Source organism: Toxotes jaculatrix, chromosome 14 (genome assembly GCF_017976425.1).
Source record: "Toxotes jaculatrix isolate fToxJac2 chromosome 14, fToxJac2.pri, whole genome shotgun sequence".
Classification (NCBI taxonomy): Eukaryota; Metazoa; Chordata; class Actinopteri; family Toxotidae; genus Toxotes; species Toxotes jaculatrix.
The window spans coordinates 19920466-19942360 of NC_054407.1; the positions used below are offsets into that span (position 1 = coordinate 19920466).

A 21895-nucleotide genomic window follows, 5' to 3' on the forward strand; every position below is an offset into this window, starting at 1 on the left:
AGTAATAACCACTGAAGTCATATAAGGTTCTTTCTTGAGTGATGTCGTCATTGTTATTTTAACATCTCACATCAAACTAAAAACCTGTTTTTAAAGCACTTTTTTCAGCTCTTTAAGATTTTAGACCGTTTATTTCCACTGTAACAAAACTGCACTCTTACTGTTAAAAATGAATGGTTTCAAAAGGTTAAAAATTTAACATTTTTTGTACAAGAACTGAAAAGGAGATCTTAGTTTAGCTGTTTCACAATCTTGAATAATGGTATAGTAAGTGTTTTGGAAAATTGAAGTTGACAGACAAGGATTAAAAGTAGACACAGTGACTTTGTTTAAAATCTGGCGTATTCTAGTCTTTATCTTTTCTAGTTGACTGTATGTAAAACCTGACACGTCTCTTGTTTTTGCCATTATTTCTTAATCACTGGCTGTTTTCGCATATAATAAGGCATAATTTCAGCTTTTATCAAGCAAGCAGATCCATGTATTTTTTTCTCTGACATTCTCACAGATCCAGCTCTCTTCACTGTTTCCATCTAAAGCAATTCTGTGTTATATCAGATGTCAGTTAAGTGGATATTATTCCATCTCCCTCTGTAGGGTGATCCAGGTCCTCAGGGTCATAGTGGCAAGGCAGGACCTCCCGGCCTGAGGGGCTTCCAGGGGGCAAGAGGTCTTCCAGGGGCCATGGTAACGTACAGACCACCCACACACTAACACACTCATGCAAACATAGTCACATGTGCGCATAGAAGTGTGTCATCTCAAATCCCGAGCACACACCCGGTTGAATTTAGCTCCAAACTCCAATTACCAGACTAACAACCTGCTGTTAAACCAAATGTCAGGCTTGGCAGCGGACCTGACTACAAACGTGCAGAACTGGCTTACACAGAAGTAATGGAGAGGACTAATCGAGACACAGTATTAACATACTTTATCATAATTTATCTCAGCAAGGTTGAAGTAGGTTATAGCATGTTGTAAATGTGACTTTGGCAAAATATTTTAACTAATGAATGTCTCTGTAATCATCTGTAGTCTGTGCATTTTAAAAACAATTAACCCTGCATTTAAAGTTGCATTAGTTTCAGGTCCTTTACTTTGAGGAATTCCTGCTTTCTTTCTTTCGATCGAAGAATGAGTCAAAGCCCTCTGATTCTTATTCAAATCCATGACTTTGTGAGCACGCACCCTAGCCTGCTGAGTAACCCGAATTAATTCTCAAAAGGAGCGGGAACGGGTGAGAAAGAGTTCAAGGTGAGAGCGGATGGCTGTTAGAGGCTGACTGAGGATCAGCTTGAGGGACTGAGGCTGAAGCTCATTTCAAGGCTGACCGTTAAGAGAGCACACGACAGCACTGCACCAGACTTATTACCACCGTTATGTTTGTCCCATGTGTGCGGAGGGATGACTTTCTCTTCATAACGGCAGTACATACACACACACACACACACACGCTGCATGAACAGACACACAAATTCCACTCCCACTTTCCCATCCAGTAACACACAGACACAAACACACATGAATGCGTGCACCTGTTGTGTGAGCAAGAACATAAAAGTTAATCTCAGTCTGTTTGCTGAGAGAGTGCCGTGGAGGGACTCACGCACAAATAGTTTATTTTTCACTTTTGGACTGGCATAGGGTGACACACACACACACACACACTCTTTATCCCATCTCTCTGTTTTGAGGAAAGGCACAGTAGTGATATACAAGCCAATAAATAACTTTTTGTGTGTCCAGCAAAGAAAGATCCTTCCAGCCTCCTAATGCACCGTGGTAAAATGTGGAAGCCGGGGAGGTGGAGAGCCTGCTTGGCAGCCTCTGCACCCGCTGGCTCTGTTGGAGCCTGTAAATTAGTTATTATAATGAAAGTCTTTACTGCCTCTGGTGAACTGTGTTTTCCATATGCAGTCTCAACCTCTTGGTGCTGTGATTCAGCAGCACAGGCACTGCCATTCAAGGGCGGGGATCTGGAGGATGTGACAGGAGTCCAAAGATAAATGGACTATACCTGAACTCGTGGCCCACCGCAGGCCTCATCCCTTCACTCTTTTATTTCCTTTGAAGCTCGTTTAATGGCTCCTTTTGCATGAATAATATAAATATACCTGCAGATTATGCTACATTATAACTTAGTAAGTAATAGCCAAATTTTCTCCAATGGAGGTGAACTGCAGCCAGAGTAAATGTTTTTTGAATCTTGCTATTTCATGAATTATTTGTTATTATGTCTCTGTGCCAAATAATTATTATTTTTTTAGTATTCCTGAATTTCATGATTTTAGACAAATCCAATTCCCAACCAAACTCATTTACAGAATGTAACCAGGATTACCTGATTGCTTTAAAGGGTTGGTTCACTCACTTTCCCCCCAAAAATGATTTCCTCACTATAGACCTTTATTGATAATCAGCTAATCGTTTCAGTCGTTTCTTCAAGAAAAAATGCCAAAGAAAAGTCAAACATTTGCTGGTTCCAATTTCATAAATGTCCAATTATAATGGAAAAGATTTTTCCACCCCCTGATACAATGGAGGTGAATGGAAATTCATTTTTGGTGCTCACAGCATTAAAATATAACATTTAAAGAATTTCAACTGCAGCATCACCCTCTTCTCTCTGAATAATCCGTAGATCTTACTGTGAACAATTTCTGTGCTAGAAAGCAGTTCCAATAAAATCTGTGATGCTGGATATTTTAAATTTAATTTTTCCTCACTGTGAGTTGCACAACCAAAAATCATTTCAGCTCTTTGTGATTAAGGTGAAGAAATCTCCCAGACTGATATCGAAAAACCTGGATAAATAAAACCAAAGCTATCTGCAGGGGCTGGATGCCACTAGAACTGAGTGAGAAAATATGTTTGGGTTTTTTTTTTTTGTATTTTTGGTGAACTGACCCTTTATTGACCTGCTGCCTCAGTACTGTGGGAGTTACTAACGTACCAATTGTGAGTGCAAATTCAGAGAAAGCAAGTCAACAGTGGACCGGACTTTGATCACCTGTCAGTGTGTCTTTAAGCAATGCTAACAACATCACTAAAATACAAAAAGGCCTCCAAATATACATGCCCAAACATATTGCTATTGCTATTTACTACATTTCTTTCTGGGTCCAAATCCTCCATATACACAAGGGCAGGTATACACATATCTACACACACTCACACTCACACAGGTGCACACATACACACACGTAGTAACGTTTAAAGACCCATTTGACAGCTGTGATTACTGCTTTTTGAATGGCATTGAGCGGCGGCCCTGCAGTGAGTGCGATCTAACCCTCTCCTGTCCTGTGCTTTCAGGGTCCAGCTGGCTTAAAGGGAGGAGAAGGACCTCAGGGTCCCCCTGGCCCCATCGTAAGTAGCCTGTTGCTATGGTTACCTCATCTCCCCTGCCACAGAGATTGCAGTGAAAAGTGACTTGTGCTTTTGGTGAACGGAGTCGCACATGCTGTGCGCCACTCCGTTCTCCAGTAATTCAGCAGCACATGCAATGTAAACTGCGGTGTAGAGGGTGGTGAAGTAGAGCAGGTTGTTATGATTGAAATCAGTACCACCACCATGGTTACAAATATGTTGTTCATCATGAATATACATTGCAGTGTTAAATGTCAAATTAATTTTTTTAATTTTTTAACTCTTTCTTTATTTTTTTAGTTATATTGGAAAATAAATCATCTATTTTCTTATAAAATGGATAGTTCAGATAGATAGTTTGGATCTTTTATCTTATGTGAAGCCTTGTAAGTAATGTGTGAATCCTTGTAAGACACACAATCGATCACAGAATCACAAATTTTTCTAACTGAAGATCACCACTCATACTGGTGTTTATTGTGTTTTTGTTTCGGTATTATATTGTTCCTCAGAGGACAAACATTTTAGTTTTGTAATGATTAAGCTTTAGCGGTTTAAAATAGGAAGCTTATGACTCTTTGTACCACAGTTTGATAAAAGCAATATCCTGCTTGAGTTATAGTGTCTTTACAACACCAAAGAAATATTCTTAGGTATGAAATTAAAGAGAGAGAGTGCCCTACAACATTGCTTTGAATCATGGCCTAATCATTGCTTAAATGCCTAACTGAACAACAACTAGCTTAATTCCAGGGACTTGATTGGTCTGTGATGTTTTCCACTCACATTTAGTAGTTACTATAGCAACTGCTGTGGCACATATGGAGGAAGGTTGGGTCTTGTTGTCACTCTCTTTTTTTTTTTCTTTTTTTTTTTTTGATATGACCACTACTTTTAGAGAAACTTTTCACTCAATTGAAACACATAGTACACTGAGGGCTTTCCTTTGTAGTTATAGGTACTTATGTTGTATCGTCTGCATCTCTTATTCACCCTTAATCACAGTAATGAACACCCTTTTGGGTAGTATAGCTACATTCATACACTGTATTGTGTCAAATCTGACTTGCTCTCACATAGTTTAGGACCTTGAAAAGGAACAGGAGCGGCAGGGTAATCCATAAATAAATGGGGCACTTTTTTCCTGCCTTTGTCTCTGAGCCCAGCCTCGGGGTCTGTGGCAGTGAATCTGTACAGAAAGCTGACTGACAGGCAGCTTTGAACTGTCTGACATTTTGTTCAAGCGTTAAACGCAGGCTCCCGATAATTGCCCCTGCTCACCAGCGACAGAGCAACACCAGATTAGATGACAGCGGATATGCAGAGCATGGATGAAAAGATGATGAAAGCGAGAAGAGGGGCTTTCTCTGAAAGAGTGAAACCATTTCCACTGCGGAATGAGATAGTTTTCTTAAATTGGCTTGAAAATGAGCCATTGGCTGAAAACATGTGATAGACTGTTTTGGTAGTGTTTGAAAAACTCTTAAAAAAAAAAAAAAAAAAGAGGCCGGTGTGCAGTGCCCACGCACACAAGAGATCTGATATTTTCCTCCATCGATTTCCTGCCAGAGATTGAGCTGCTGTTGTGCTGTGGGAAAGTCTGTGAGTGCTGTGTGTGCGCCGCAGTTTCTCCCTCCCTCTGTCTCTTTAGACAGTTGTGTGTATGTGTTTGAAAGAGACAGTCCAAGAAAGAAGAGAAAGGATGAATGTGACAAGTTGAGTGACAAACTTTGGTTGTGTGTCTGCATGTTTTTGTGTTGCAGTTTTGCTTTCTAGCCACAGGATTGGATGCGTGTGAGAAAACATGGAAGGGAGGGAAATGTAAAGTTGTGTGTCAAAGAAACTTGTGTGTGACCGCGTGCATGCGTGTGCTCTTACGAGCAGGTTGGCAGGCTGAGGTTGACAGTTTGGAAATGTGTGTGTGTCACCGGCAGTGTCTGTCATGAAATGGGCAAGGCATATGAGTGCCAGGTGGCTACTCACATCAGCAGCTGAATCAGTGTGTGTGCGTTTGCGTGGGAATCAGGGCAAATCTTGGGCCTGTATACATGCATATGTTTTATTTGACTGTAGCCTTAGACCATCCCTAGGTAGGAGAATGCCATAATGACCTGTTGATCTAGGATGTCCTCACATTTTATGTGATTTGAGCCACTGGACAATAATGAGTACACACCTGGGCAGAGCGAAGAGCAGGGTAATAAAGACACACTAATGTGGGAAAAAATGGCAAGACCTTCCATGAGGCCTTGGCAGAGAAAAGCAGCTGAAACCTATTAGTTAGATAAGAGTTTGCTCATCAGCACAGTTCTCATCCTAGTGAAGCTGTGAAGCTTTGAGCTGAGTCAATATGTTTGTTATCAGTTCACGATCTTATTTCTCTTTAAGCATAATTCACATTATTGTTAAATTGTTGTACTACGTACAACAATTCAAAAGGAAAATTAAAAAAAGAGACAAATACTGTTCTAAAAGGTGCTTGTAGCAAAAGGACCACATTTAATTGAACCCTTAGAAAATAGTGTCCTTAAAACATTTTTTGGTTGTGTGGGAACATCAAATATGTTTTTTTTTTATTTATTTATTTTAATAATATGGGCATTGTTCTGTGAAAATTGAAAAAACAAACGAAAACAATGAGTCTCATTCATTCCAGGACATTGAAGGCACTTAACATCATAGTGGCTATAGTCTGTGGAAAAGGTATTTCTTGAAAAATTTCTTAATTAAGGCAGCCTTTCTAATGTCAGACTTTTCATGCCTCAAGTTAGACCAAGCACACTTCTTGTGGCTTTCATCTGCTCCATAATGCAGCTCCTCTGCAAGAAATTGACTTTTCTAGTTAGCTGCCACATAATGCGGGAGTGAGTGATGGGCCTTTGTTGTTTGGTGACAGGGTTCTCCTGGAGAGAGAGGCGCTGCTGGCCCTGGAGGTCCCATTGGTCTGACAGGACGCAACGGCCCTCAAGGACCACCCGGCCCAGCTGGAGAAAAGGGAGCTCCTGTGAGTATTTCTGTCCAACTCTCATTCAAGTCAAACACTTATTTAACTCCGCATGCACTATTAAGTTTAGGAAAGTGATGTTTTGACTGCTGGTAATGTGACACTGCCTTATGACTCATGCCAATGTTATGTTTAGGGAGAGAAAGGTCCCATGGGCCCTGCCGGCCGTGATGGCATTCAAGGTCCTGTTGGTCTTCCTGGTCCGGCTGGTCCTCAGGGTCCCCCTGGAGAGGACGGTGACAAGGTGGAATAAAGTTGTATATACTACAATACTAGGAATCCTTGATTTAAATATGTACCTCAGTGAATTAGTTCTCTGTAATAGTAATTTTGAGCCGTTACTGAACACACCCGTTAAACATTCACATTGCTGGTGGAAAAAGTAAGTGGATTTAATAACTGGTGGAACCTCCTTTGGCAGCAGTAACCACAAACAAGAGCCTCTGGTAACTGTGGGTCAGACCCACGCAACATTTAGGTGGATTTTTGGAACCTTCTTCCTCGCAGATCCGCTTCAGTACAGCCATATTCTTAGGCTGTCTGCTGTGAACAGCTCTCTTAAGATCATTCCACATCATCTCAGTTGGGTTAATGTCTGGGCTCTGAGGGGACCACTTCCATGTTTAGAGTGAATGTCCTGCAGAATCAAGCCAACTTAATTTTCCCCTCAATGATGGCAGGCTCTCCAGACCCAGAAGCATCAAAGCCCCAAATCATGATGCTCTCTCCTCTGCACTTCACTGTCACGAATGATGTTTTCATGCTGGTGTGCACTGTGCAGCGTTTCTTACCAAACAGTTCACCCTCAGTTTCATCCATTCACAAAACTTTTTTCCCAGTACCACTGTGGAGTGTCAGTGTGAACAGAGATGTTAACCAGTTCCAAGGATTCCTTTAAACCTTTAGTTGTTACTCTGGGCTTCTTTTTTTTTATTTCATTGAGTATTCTGCATTGTGCCTTTGGAGCCAGCTTAGCTGGGCGCCCACTTCTAGAGAGAGTAGCCATAGAAATAAATCATCTTCATTTATAGACAGTTTGTCTAAGTTTGAAGAGATGAATATCTAAACTCTTTGAGATGACTTTGTAAGCGATTCCAGCTTTACGCAAATCGACAATTCTTGATTGTAAGTCTTCTGAGACCTCTTTTTTGTGAGACGTGCCTCACATCAGCAGATTCTTCTTGTGCAGAGCCAACTCAAAATGCATGAGTGTTTTTATAAGTCAAAATAGCCCTGACCCACACCTCCAATCTTGTTTCATTCACATCACTGACTCCAGTTAGCTTTTGTTGATGAGGTACTCGCACTTTTTCCAACCTACACTGTGAATGTTTGAATGAATTCAATATGCTGTTGGTTAAAATTGATGATTTTTGTTCATAATTGTAACTCTGATGAAGATCTGACCATATTTTGAGACAAATTTATACATAAATGCAGGTAGTTCCAAAGGGTTTACTTACTTTTTCTTGCCACTGTTTACAGATAAACAAATATATGTAATAAAAGAGACAGTAGTTTACACGCCCTGTTTACCCTCAGGCCAGAAAATCCCACATCCACTTTTGATACAGTGAACTGCAGATCTTCATCTTTACATTTGTAACCATCACACATCCCTGATCTTGGTCACATCTTCTATCACACCGTTTTGTCAATCTCAGTGCCAATGGGGTTAGACAGGAAGCCAATCAGTTAATTTGCAAACACTCGCCCAAGGTCTTTGTGGGCCAATCAAATTAGAATCTCCAGAGAAATATTTACTGCCTAGTCATGGTAAAGGTGACACTTTAAGATATTGGACTTTGACTAAACATGGGAGCCAAGAGCCTTTTAAGATGGAGAGTAGAGATGTGAGCCCTGCTGTTTGTACTGCACCACAGGGAGAAGTTGGTGGACCTGGACAGAAGGGAAGCAAAGGAGACAAGGGTGAACTTGTGAGTCCTGGTATTTCTCTCTTTATTACTTTTTTATACAACTTTTTTAATATAAGGCATTGATTTTGAATGGTAATCCATGCTAACTGAGCAAAGAACACTAATCCTAGCTGGTGAATTCTCAAATAAACTGAATAAATTAAAGAACGTAGGTTTCTTGGCAATGACTCATCAAAGGTTATCTTGCCCTAAACAGTCTGCAGTGTATAAAATATTAACTGAAGTGCTGTTATGTTTCCTAAATGGTTGCTTAGTTCATAATAAAAATACCAGTATGCTCTGTCCTCATCTTAAGCATCTGTATTTTTTAACTGATTTGGTTTTAGTAACAAATTAATTAAATATTGGAATACACTTTCTCTCCTGGAGAAATGGCATTCCCCTTAGGCAGACAGGATAAAGATGAGGATAAACAGCTTTAGCGTGCAGTTCTTTTCATTAACTACCATAGTTTTCAAGCATAAATGGAAACGGTGGGTCTGTCTTGTCTTAGACTCTATATCTCATTGTTCCTTGTGCTTTTAGGGTCCACCAGGTCCAAGTGGTCTTCAAGGTGTGGTCGGAGCTCCTGGCCCAGCTGTGAGTATCACTTCCCTTATGAAATATCATCGTGCACTCGCAGTTCGCTTTTATTAAAGTATGACACATTCAGGAATAAAACATGAAATGAAAAGAGTGCCTCTACTTGGTAACCAGTGCACACCAATATTCACTCCAAATGTCACCTTCGCTTTTCAAGACATTTTCTAACCTTTACTTAGCAGATAATGAATTTTTAAAGATTTTTTTTTTTTAATCTTTTGTTTCCAACATTTCAGATTCCTTGAAAATGCAATTGTGCTTCCTCTAATTTTAGTCCAAGGTTACCTTGCTGGGTTCTGAGTCATAACAATGAAATGGCAAATAAAGTTTGAAGTATTTACTGGAATTCAATGCCTCCTGAAGACAGATAAGATGATGATTCCAAACAGGAAATGTAGAAAAACCCTGTTGGCAAAGATTTTTAACTAGTTGTCTCCAGAGCTGCAGTCCTATAAGAAAATGACAAAATCATGTCTGTTTCTGCAGCACTAGACCTTGTTATCCAGTAGTTTCTAACCATGTTCTATTAAGAGCAATGTGTATTGTGTGCAGGTTTTTATTTTTACTTCACTATTTCTGGCTGATGGTGTGACAGTCATTTAAATGAGCTGTAAGAGTGTTTGGAAAACTGGACGCTTGGCTCTTAATGGTGCATAGTTGGAGACCTGTTACAACCCTGTTGCAACAAGGTAGCCTGATTTAAAAAACAATGTTTTATTCCCCAGATGGTCAGACATTTAGCACTGTTCCAGCCAGGTTAGGGATACATTATGGAAGCAGTATTGCTTTTTACTGCCGCCTCTGCAGTCCAAAAACTTTTGGCTGCAGTCCCCTATCATTTAAAAATCCCCATCGTTTGTCAGTGAAATGTTACACAAATTTTGTTTTAATCATACCTTTAGCTTGATGTAACTTATTAATATCACCTACAAAGAGTATTGTCGTCACAGTTGTTAATAGCTTGACCTTTAGTATAAAGGTCTTTTAGCACCCAGCCGTTAATTAAATAGCAATGACCAATTTAGATTTTCTATTGTTTTGCGATTCTTACATAGATTTAAACTTGTGACCTTCCACTGAAACAGTTTCACAAACCACAATGGCATCCCGGGCTGCCAGTCATTTCCACGTATTACCACATATGGCACCAGACCTAGCTGAAAATGCTTCCTTGTATGCTGCAAAACATTGTCTACTCATCCATCTCATTAACACTACAGGATAAGTCCTATTTCTACAATAGCTGATGGCCTCAGGGCAACTAACAGCTCATTGCTGTAAATTATCAGGCCTTAACAACCATTCTAGCAAAAATTCAGCATCTGCAGGGCTCTGTGGGGGCTAGAATAGACCTGGTGAGACGGATTGCCGCGAGCAGGTAGTGCGCCCAAGCTGAATAACAAATTATTTAACAGTTGTTTGTCCTGGTGAGTCAGTCTGCTCATGTGTATTCATATCTTCATAACTGAGTTCTGACTCGTGCTGAGCAGTTTCAACATTATCTGCCCTCTTTTTTATTATGCCCTAATGTTGTTATCACTGTTGACTATATCTACATCTCCTCTCGATCCTGGAGAAAGTTTGGTGTTTGTAAGTGAAAATGAATAGTCGAGTTTCCTTGTCACCTAAGGCTTATCATAAATAGTTCACAATTGTTGGAGCATTTCAGTAATCAATGCAAACTAAGCTTCATATTTTGGTGATGACAACTGTTGCTTCGTGTCCTCCATGTTGTTTTGTAGGTTTCTTTCCAATACCATCAAAGACTGCGTCAAAATACTGGCACAATTTGTGCATGAGGTGTTACAAATTAAGCAGTATTTAAGTATTTCATAAAGACTCTACAACCAGACACATTTCTGATTCCAGTTATTGGGGCAGTCAGATTTGTGACTTCTTTTTTTCTTTTCTTTAAAGTCTCTCTAAACTTCAGTCCACCCTGTCACCGACGACTCTTTATTTCAAAGCTGTACCCACGCTACCTGTAATCATCTAACATTTCCTTCTAAACTGTTCTGCATTCAGTACCGGCACCTGAGGCTGCCTACATGTCCCAGGGCTCAGCAAGAGCTCCTCAACCACTTTCAAGTGCTGACATGCGTTTGAACTGAAAACTCCCAGTTTGTCAGCACTTCACTCTTTCCCTGTAGTCTCCCCCCTTCTATCCTCTGTAGCCCTGTGCACCTCTGACTTCACAGATGAAGTCAGCATCTTTCACATACACTGTTTATCATAACCCTTTGGCTAGACTGTACTTTATCCTGCATCCCCTGTTGAGAAACTGTTGTAGGATGGCTGCTGTTTCCCCAGGTAGCCCAGCAACACAGTGGATCAGTGGCGAGGACTGTTGCCTCAGCCGTGTCCTTTTTTTGTTTTAATTTTAAGTATCCTCCATGCATTTTCTTCTGAATCCTCAAATAGATTTCCACCTCTCAACAGATTTACAGGATGACTTTAAACTGTAAATGGCCTAAAATCTAAATGAGTGCAAATGTCTGATTTTGCAGTAGCCCTGAGATATAGATTATTAGCCTGTCTAGAGTTCAAGAAGAGAAAACCTCCTGCCCCCTCCTGACCCTGAGCAAGAATGCGTGGGTGTAGAGAATTGATGGAAGGATGATATTGCCCTAAAATGACCTTCAGAAAAGGCAATAAGGAAACTGTCTGTCCTCAACCTGTGTTTGAATATGGGCATCGGCCCACACTCTACCACGTGAGCTTGGAAATACTCCATAACCTTGAAGACGATTAAGAGGGCAAATAAATCCCATTAGAGAAAAACTACATAGATATGAGTGTTTGTGGACTAGCATTTGCTAAAGCTCCAGCTAATGGGGATCAGAATAAAGATATTTGGATTGTGTGATCCTTGATCTCCCGCAGGGCAGTGATGGTGAGTCTGGACCAAGAGGACAGCAGGGTATGTTTGGCCAGAAAGGAGACGAAGGAGCCAGAGGATTCCCAGGTCTACCAGGACCCATTGGACTGCAGGTAAGTCTAAGTCTGAATCCACTAGATAAACACACATGTTGACTCTCCTTCTGTTACTCTATGAACACATGACAGCCAGATCACGTTGAACGCAGCCTAGTAGCTATGCCATCACTTTCCCTCTGTCAAAGCCAGCCAGAGCAGAATGAGCTCTCCTCCATACGCCTTAAACCGACAACATTTCATCTCTCCTTACATCATTTACATTACATCAAAACAGAGCATAATTTATTAATGCAGCCTCGGCTCCTAATAACGCTTTGTATTGCTCCTGGCAAATAATGCTTTTTCCCCCTCAAGGACTTTCCTTAACACAGTGAGTGCTAAAAATCCATCACCATCGCTAACATTTTGCATTTGGCATTTTGCCGCGACATTAATGGTGGCGGGGGGGGAGTGCCGTTGGTTTTTCCTCTTAGGCTGCATCATTATCATGCAGTAAACCGCTCACCTGCAGTGCTCTCGTGCCCAAATAACAGGCCAGCTGTTGTGGCAGCTCGTATATGATCAGATATTGTAATCAATGTGTAGTACAAGTTCATTAATCTTTTTCCTAATATGTCTCATATTAGACATATAATAATATACATACACTATTCATTGGCTAGAGGATATGGAGAAAAGGAGCAGCACTTCTGAAGCAATTAAGCAGTCAGGATTTTGTTGACTGTGACGTTGCAAATCCTCTGTCAAGATACTCGTCCATGTTTCCTGTGGGCAGAAACATGGACTATGCATATTAAAGGCTGTGGAAGTGATATTTATCGTTGACCCCCAGTTTCATTTTCCACCTGAATACACATTGATCTATGGCTGTTTTTTTTTTAATGATAATGGTTCACTGATTCATAGAAAGTGATTTTCTTGGGATCATTCAGAATACCGTACCATATCTGGTACTGAGAGAGGAAATAACAGGAAATAACTCCTCTTCTTCTTGTACTTTTTCCTCTCACACATAAAAAGTTGAAATGATGAACAATAAAATGCAACCTTCCTCAATTCAATCATGCCCAGGGGTTTTGCAGACGCAACCTTACTTGGTGAGGTGTGAAGTTTATCTTGGCTAATGTTAGAAAAATCTATGTGCATGCTGCTGTTTAACTGACATTATGGAGTCAGTTCATCGACTTTATCACTCTTCTTGTGCAGCTTTTTCTCTATGTTTTAGCGTCTCTGTCTCTATCTCTCTATTGACACTTCAGGCCACAGTTGCTAAATAGCAAACGCTGTGGTCTCACTTTAAGATACTAATTGTGTGTTCTCTGTGTTTGCATTTACCATGTGTCAGATGTCAAGAAAATTGTCCCATATGGTCCTATGGTCCCACTTTGCCCTACTCAGCTCTCTTTTCCTCTAAACTGTAACAGAGTGAAAGAAGAGCAAAAGGCCAGAGCATTAGCTCATTTAAGGCAATGAGCTGGAGTTGAAGAAACTTGCTTTGGTGGCAGTGAATAAAGAAACGGCATACTTGAGAATATCTCAAAGTCAATTATCCAAGGACTCGCTGAGGATGAAATTAGAGAGAAGCCCCGCTGGTCAATAGGGCCAGATAACATTGTTATTAAGTGCAATTGGCTTTTAATTGGGCATAATGCACTCCATCTCCACTCTTTTAATTATGTTTGGCTAAGCCGCCCTTCAATAGATGGCAGCAGCCACTGCGAGCTCAGCTCTTCAATGCAATTATCTGTAGCATTAATGATTTTTGACTATGGGGAATGAATGGCTTTGGTTTGAAAGCCTTCCATCATTTCAGGCTGTGTTTGCTGTGGAAAATTGGAGTCCTCGCTGAGAGGAGGAATTTTTCAGATTAAGAGATTAAGATGTGGATGTAGAGGAGAGTAAAAATCTGATTTTATTACTCCATTGTGTCCTTATAGTCTGAGGATAGTGTGGAAAATAGAGGGAAATGCCAAGTCATGAGTAAACATTTATTGATTAGCTCTGATATGTGTTGTAAAAGAGAGTTGTGTATCTATTTTTATGTGTGTGCATATGGTCTGTTCATTCTATTGTCAATGCATCTCTTTTTTTCCAGCCTTCGAATCTATTACTTCATATATTTTAGAAACAAACCTAACAAGTCTAGCGCTGATCAAGAGCCTGTCACATCAAAACATTATACATGATAAAGCTGATGCTTTATTTATTTTTCCATTCTTATTACGCTCATGCTTTATTACCGTGACTAAAGTCCCAGTAAGAATCTGTTATAAATTAGCCTTCTGTGGAATCGCAAGTACAGTAAATCAACAAAATGGGCTGAAACTCCACATATGTGATCTCAATGATCGATATCCATGTCATTTTGCTTTTACAGTAACTTATCATTACTGCTGCTTTCCACCCACCTTTTGATTATGCATGCTCCATCATCGGAGTTAAACTAACACAACAAATAATAACTGCAATTATGCGGATAGACAATAAGCTACAATAGCAAGTGAGAGTTCCTTCATTTTCAGTGCAGTTACACCAAGTTGTATTCAAACTGTTTTAGTCAAGCATGATTGAATCCCAAAACTGGATAATATGCACCACCTGCGCTGTCCCCCTTTGTTTCCACTTTCCTGTGGACATAGATGGATGGAGCTCCCATCCTGTAATTTACACAGGCTGATTATACCCAAGCCTCCCATACCCTTTAATTACAATAGGTGTCCTTTTTGACTAATTGTGTGTTTACACTCAGGGGTTCTGCTTGTATTAATGCATTCGCCATCACATTGTATCCTAAAGCCCACTATTCAATACTCATCATCTGGAAGTACCTGTTAACGAGCGGCAAAAACGTATTTATGATCCTGTGTGTGGATTTTATAATGTGTAGTTTTGTCTCTGGTTCTGCCTCATACGCCCTTTTTTTTTTGTTCTGAAGAATATTTGTCTTCTTCTCAGGGTTTGCCCGGCCCTCCCGGTGAGAAGGGAGAGAATGGAGACGTCGGACCAATGGTGAGCATAGCTCTTTCTATTGCTTTTCTCTGTTTCAGCAATTCACATTGTTTTCACGTACAACCCAGTGAGGTGGGAAATTGTGCTGATTGTTCTGAAGTTTTGGCTGCTGGCTGAGTTTGGCAACTCCAGCAGTCACTTGGCAGATGTTTTTGAAGTCTGTGGAAGATGCTTTGACACAAACATTTCAGCTGCTGAAAAGCTTGTATCCTCTAATCCAAAGTAGTGCAATTTTTTACTGTAATTTATTATTTTTTTGCTGCAGTTAGACTACAATAAAAATGCTCTAAATGTATAACTAAGGGGTCAGTCAGAGAATAATCAGAACAGACAAGTGTTATGTACGAATATTGAATGGAGGGTTTGATTTTCTGACATAGCTGCCTGTCAGATTATGTGCACATAGTCATATTTTGGTCTTTGCCATGCTGACCACTCTCTGAGTGTTATGTTCTTGTCTCAGGCCTTAAAGAGCACTGCCAAGACGTAATATGTTGACAAGAAACACACACATCGTCATTCACTACCCCACTTTCTACAATGCAGCAGGTGTCATCAAACAGAGCAAAAGTGGAAAGTCAGAGAGATGTGTATCAAGATAATCAAATCTGCATTTGGTTACTTCAGATTACTGTTGCTGCTCTTTCTTGTATAGCTGCTCGGTTTTGATACAGCATTACCTCAAGAGGAAGATATAATACCTGGCAATATATGAAAAATGACTGCAGTGGGTCTGACATTTCTGTTCTGCTCTTTCTGAAGATACGCCTATGTTTATCCACACCTTTCCATATGATCAAAAGTATCGAAAATGCTGTACTGTCATATCCGTTTGAATTACATTTCAGCACCTGGGGATTCTTATGGATTTGTTTGTGAGGTAGAACATACACTTAGTTTGCAGCACATAAAGAAAGCTTGTGGCACCTTGCTATATTGAACATTCAGTAACTTCTGTTTTTCGCTGACAGGGTCCACCTGGTCCTCCTGGCCCCAGAGGTCCTCAAGGTCCCAGCGGGGCCAGTGTAAGTTTAATTGTTATCTTTCTTTTCAACCAGGCTTCAGTCATATTCATTATTTGAGAACTAATTTTTTCAAATTTCATGTTGTCAATAATTTTTTATTTTGTTTGGATAGTCTAATAAACTAATGCCAGTGTAATTGTAATTGATCCACAGGGTGCTCAAGGTCCTCCCGGTGGTATTGGTCCAATGGGAGGTGTTGGTGAGAAGGTAAGAACCTAACATTTGCTTGGTTTGTACTTACAATCTACAAAAAAATACATTCCTTTTATTTTCTCTGGTATTTCAAAATAAGTGAATTCTGTAGAATTTTTCTCTTTCTGCCTCCAAAGGACATTGCCATTCTTACTACCAAAAGCACCTGAACTGATCAGCTGATCATACTATCTGGATTGTTTACTGTAAGTGTGATAATAAACATTTTCACTGTGCTATAACAGGGAGAAACTGGAGAGGCTGGAAACCCAGGATCACCTGGAGAACCTGGTATCGGGGTAAGTACATGCTTAAGTACTCTTCATCTCATCTCTGATGCCATTTTTGAGCATAAAAAACAAGGGAACTGACAATTTAGATGTGTTGGAACTGTTTTAAGAATCTGCCTGTGAATATCTGTGAGTGCAGCTAATTAAGTTATGTTTATTACTTGACACTTAAGCTGTGGGGCCTGTTCTACCTCTGAGTATTTTACCTCCAATTACGCTAGGCTGATGTGCAGAAATGCTCTCAACCTGAGGGCGTTTCAGCAGATAATTAGCTCAGCCACATTCGAAAACCTCCACTGTCATTCACAACCCCAATTTGGCGGTGTCATTTATCTAACCTCCTGTACCAGGCTGTTATTAGAGGCAAAAGTCAGAATATCCCATGAGTTATTTTGCCACAGAACCACCACAACAGAAAACAGTGTATTCACAATAACATTTTACTGACTGTTGTCTCCAACATAGTGCTGAGTGAAATGAAGTTCACCTTCTCATTTTACATTATTTGACATAGGCATCGCATTCATCAAGCCACATACCTTGCACAATAATCGGTGTCATGATGCAGCACATTGTGCCTCTACTTTTTACTTTTCGGTGGTATAAGTCAGGATAAAGTATTCACACAGCAGGCATCATGAATATCTCAGATCAGAGCAGTTCCATCAATCCAGGCTAAGCAGTAGAAATCGTCTGTTTACACCAGAGAGGCCTCACCCTAATTATGGATATGGGACAGTCGCCCTCCTTGAGTCTGAGTCCATCAGGTTGTATTGACGTATGCGTCTGCTGCCGCACATCTGTTTACAGTGACAGAGCCGGTGTTGCACGTCACTTTGAGGTTAATTTCAAAGGTGTCATGCTGGCATCGACTAGAGAAGCGCTTGGTCCTAATAGGTCAACTAACGATTCTGGGCTTGTAATTATGTTTCAGCCTCTGCTCTGAGTCATAGCTGACAAACTGTGTCTGCTATTACCACTAATTAAAATGTTAAAGCTATTTAGTATAATCATTTAGTATTTTGAAAATATCATCTTAAAATGACACAGATGATCTTAAAGCTTCATAGTTTTTCTTCCCTCAGCTTTTAAAATCGTGCTTTGAGTTCTTGAGTCAGTTTGGTGCATGTTTGGATGCCAGCTGGAGTCACAGATTTGATAACACATTTGTCTTGTGCCTTATTTAGCGTGCTATTGTCAAAGTAGCATGTGTAGCCCTCATGTGGTCTTCATGGTGACAAGCCTATGATGCATTTCTCCTCAGGGCCCCAGAGGAGAGACTGGTGAGAAGGGAGAAACTGGCCCACCAGGAGCTGCCGGACCCCCCGGTGGCCGCGGACCCCCCGGAGATGACGGTCCCAAGGGTAACCCTGTATGTCAGCTCCTCTGACACACACTCGCACACACACACAGCCGTGACTGGTGCATTATTAGAGCTGTCAGCAACAGCATCACTGTGTCATATTTCTCAGTCAAGCTGTCTGCTGTTAGAGCTGTTGTTGACGCGATGTCAAATATCTGAGTCAAGATCAGTCTCCTCAGTGTCTCGATCTGTCTGCAGGGTCCTGTCGGGTTCCCAGGAGACCCTGGTCCCCCTGGTGAGCCTGGTGCTGCTGTAAGTGCTGCATTTATCCCTCAATCAATGTGATGTTGCTGCATCATGTTTAGGATATTATAGCAGTCGGTAAATTCACATTTAGTCAATTATGCTTGTGTGTCATTACCTACAAGAAAATACTGGTAAAATTAGAAATGAAGTGAAGAGCAATAAAAATGTCTTTATTACCTCAAATTCATGTTTTCTTCATTTTAGTGTTTCATTTCCCATTTTGCATAATAGGATTTTGTTTTTTTTACATAGTTTGGTATTATTTTTGTGAGTAGAAATGTTGAGTTGAATTCAGTTAAATCTTTCCATGTTTGGCTCATTTGTGTATTTTGTTTAGGGTCTTGATGGTTTACCAGGCGACAAAGGAGATGATGGAGAGGCCGGTCAGCCTGTAAGTCTTGCATGATCTGAAATTGTAAAAACAAGTCAACATATATCACATACAAACAATGTTGCGACAATATGGTGATGAAGTCTGAAGGAGAAGCCCATAAAATCTATTCTGTGAACATGGATATCACTTTTACAAATGTAGAAATATCCCATTATGTAACAAAAGTCCTCAGTGTTTGTGAAGTGACTTTAAGTGTTCTATCTACTCAACTTTAGGGCCCTCCAGGTCCATCTGGCGAGGCTGGAGTACCTGGACCTCCTGGCAAAAGGGTGAGTACATTTCCAAAATAATTCATGAGGCGGCGTGCATGATAGAATAGCCGGTAATTGCAGATGGAGATCATTTCTGTGAGAGAATAATGACATATTGTGAGTTTGACTGGCAGTAATGTGAAAGCCGTAGGACTGCTGCTGCTGCTAATGTCAGGAAATTAACTTGTCACTTTAATTTCTGGCACTCAATGCCCTCTCTGTCACATCAGACTTGAGCTGAGATTATTTCATTTCACTAGCGGGGCATTTTTACGATACCTTCCATTTATAGTAATAATGTTTTATAGTCTGCAGTAAACCATGCCATCAGTGTACTGTATGAAAGACCGACACAATATGATAAGAAAGAGAGACTGATAGAGAGATTGATATTTAAAGTGAATTCATTCTATTTTGTGTACCTGAGCAGGGATGATGCTCAGCTGTCTAACATATTCTCCAGAGAATCACTATCAACCAGCTTTGTTGTTATCTCGCCATATTAATGCAAACATATATGTATACAATACATATACAGCACCTCTTCTGTGTCATGGAAGTATAAGAATGATAAACATGAATCATGAATAAGCGGTGGTGTAAAGTAGCTAAGTACATATACTCAAGTTCTCTACATATATGTACAAAGTTTTTCCATTTTATGTTCATTTATAGTTCTAGGTAAATATTATATTTTCCAGTCCACTACATTCCATTATTTTTAAAAGTTGTGGTTACTACATACCTTCCAGATTTTGATTTTATTTTTAAAAAATATTATACGCTTAGAAAATGAAATGCATTACTTGCTGATGATTAAACCAGTGGTTCCCAGCCTTTATGCTTTGTTACCCCTAACAAAAAAGCAGTGTGTAGTTGAATCTCTTTGTCCTGTTTCTGATGTCTGTGAGTTGTTAGCAGTTCCACTAAAGAGACATTTTCCCCTTAAACTTCTCAGATGGTGTAATTTAAATAGCTGTTCAATGAGGTAAAAAGTCAAATATTTGACCAAAAAAAGCAAAGACTTAAAAAAGTGAAAAAAACTATAATACGTTTGTGTAGCTGAACTTTTTCTTTATCTTATGGAACTTTATCTTATGGACAGGGCTGACTAATATGTTGAGAACCACTGAACTAAACTACTAGAACTACAAACAGTGTGTAAAGTAGTTAAATGTGTAGCACAAGTGCTCTTACTTTTGATATTTTAAGTACATTTTTCTTATGATATTTCTGTGCTTCTGCTTTTGTATGCAGGACTTGAATGCAATTAAGTATTTTTACATTGTTGTATTGGTACTTGTACTGACAGTAAGCAGAGCATCTGAGTACTTGGTCTGCCGCTGTGAACAAGGAATCAGTCGGTCCACTGACTGAATCGATCTTTCTGCACAGTTTTCCTCGCCAGAGAGATTTCAAAAATGCGACTATAATAGCGTCTCATTATAAGCGTGTCATGACCACACTGCCTATTTGACAATACAGTATAGTCCTGCATGTTGTTGGACATAAGATGATCAATAGGTTAATACTCCAGATAAAATGTCATCATTTGCCTGTTTTCAATGCAATTCTGTGGCTTCAGTCGAAATGCAGGGTCGGACGGTTTACTTTACATTTTAAAAACATTATTATGGTAAACACTTTTTAGCCCCATAATTTGTATTCTAAGGAGTACTGTCCAGGTGACAAATTAGGCCCCAGTTCCATGTCCATATTAATGGACTTTGCCATATGATTTTTAATCCTTCACCAAGGTAATTCTGGATTAGTCTCTTTCCCAATATCTCTTCGAAATTGACTCAGGTTTGGTGTTCATTGATGCATGTGGCTGCTTGAATACATTAGCACACATGCACGCACGGGTGCACACAAGCATGCCTGCATACACATACATTCAACACACATCCACTAATGCACATACACAGTTGCCAGGGCTCATAACCTACATTGAAGACCGGTGGCTTTTGTTTGGTCTATTTGATTATGGTTTCTAATGGCAAATGACAGCCCACTTACAAGGTTTTGACCAGAGGCTGTTGGGTGAAAATGCTGATGTGCTTTTAGCTCAGTATGTTTGGAATGTAGGGCAGTTTGCTCGCACTGATGTTGCGTGGCCCGGCATAACCTTCTCCCTTTTAAAAGATTCAAGGTCAGAGAATGTTCAGCCGAACAGTTTGTGCATGAAACTACTACTTGTCAGCAAATGTTAAATAATTTCCCTTTCAGTTTCAATAATTACCTGGTTGTGTTCTGTTGAATAGGTTGTAAAAGGCAGATAGTAAATTAGTGTGTAAATACAGTGATATGTGTAATTAGTAAAAAGTATTCATGCACAATGTTCTAATAGCATTTGATTGTTGTTCTTTTTAGGGACCTCTTGGACAAACAGGTCAGGAGGGCAGACAAGGAGAAAAGGGATCCAAGGTAAGTCTGCAACCTTCTGGCTTCAACACTAAGCAGAGTTTTATAAATTTCAATCAACTATTGAAGTGTAAAGATTCGGAACGGATTCAAGTTCTGATTCTCGCTGCTATCACTGCTCTCATAGCGTTGTTTCAGTGAAAGGGCGCTAAAAATACATACTACAGTACCTGCTCAGCACCAGACTGCAGACACATACAGTTATTATATTTCCCTCAGGAGTTGGTCAAGACATTTAAACAGAGCTAAAACAGAGTGAGCGTGCTTCTTAGGGTTCACCAATTCAGGTGTCAGCTGACAGCTGTGTTCAAGCTGCTCTAAATTCAGTTGGTCAGTTTCAGATCTAAAACGTCAAGTCAAGAATAATAAAATATTTTTCTGCTCAAATTATAAAGGTGAAACTCACATACACCAAAATGAAAAATTCACTCTTGATCATCCAGGCTACATAAGGATAATCAGTGAAGCTTTTCTTTTAAGAACATTGCCGTTTTCCAGATAATTAGTATTACAGAACTGTAAATAAAGGGTTAAACAGTGAAATGTTTCATTGCTAGTATTTACATTTAAACATTAAATGCAAAGGTTAAATTTAACAATTAGGTACAAAGTTGCCTAAATTGTCAAATTTGCTGCCTGAAGGCCTTATAAAATGTACATGAATACTCAATAAAATAGGCAAAGCAACACCCATTCAAGCCTTTTCCTCTGCTGTCTTCCTCAGGTGTATATTCACTGGCGAATTAGTCTGACAGAAACAGCAGTTGGGTTTCTTGAGGCTACCAGCGGATTTGATTGCTTTGTTAAAATCCATACCATGCCAGTGTTTACACAGCCGAAGAGCATCAAATAGGAACAATCTTTGTAAG

The 21895-nt window shown here is 39.9% G+C and overlaps 1 protein-coding gene across 5 annotated transcripts in view; it reads left to right on the forward strand.

Moving 5' to 3' along the window:
• The window catches only part of LOC121193145 (collagen alpha-1(XI) chain-like), an 80680-nt gene that overhangs the window by 52459 nt on the left and 6326 nt on the right, over positions 1–21895 (forward strand). For all 5 annotated transcript variants that reach the window (XM_041055305.1, XM_041055308.1, XM_041055309.1 and 2 more), the window contains 16 exons: positions 598–687; positions 3319–3372; positions 6269–6376; positions 6513–6620; positions 8260–8313; positions 8839–8892; positions 11779–11886; positions 14788–14841; positions 15813–15866; positions 16020–16073; positions 16304–16357; positions 17613–17720; positions 17910–17963; positions 18295–18348; positions 18567–18620; positions 20976–21029. In XM_041055305.1, the coding sequence (XP_040911239.1) occupies positions 598–687; positions 3319–3372; positions 6269–6376; positions 6513–6620; positions 8260–8313; positions 8839–8892; positions 11779–11886; positions 14788–14841; positions 15813–15866; positions 16020–16073; positions 16304–16357; positions 17613–17720; positions 17910–17963; positions 18295–18348; positions 18567–18620; positions 20976–21029 (1116 nt within the window). The remainder of the gene's footprint in view (positions 1–597; positions 688–3318; positions 3373–6268; positions 6377–6512; positions 6621–8259; positions 8314–8838; positions 8893–11778; positions 11887–14787; positions 14842–15812; positions 15867–16019; positions 16074–16303; positions 16358–17612; positions 17721–17909; positions 17964–18294; positions 18349–18566; positions 18621–20975; positions 21030–21895) is intronic.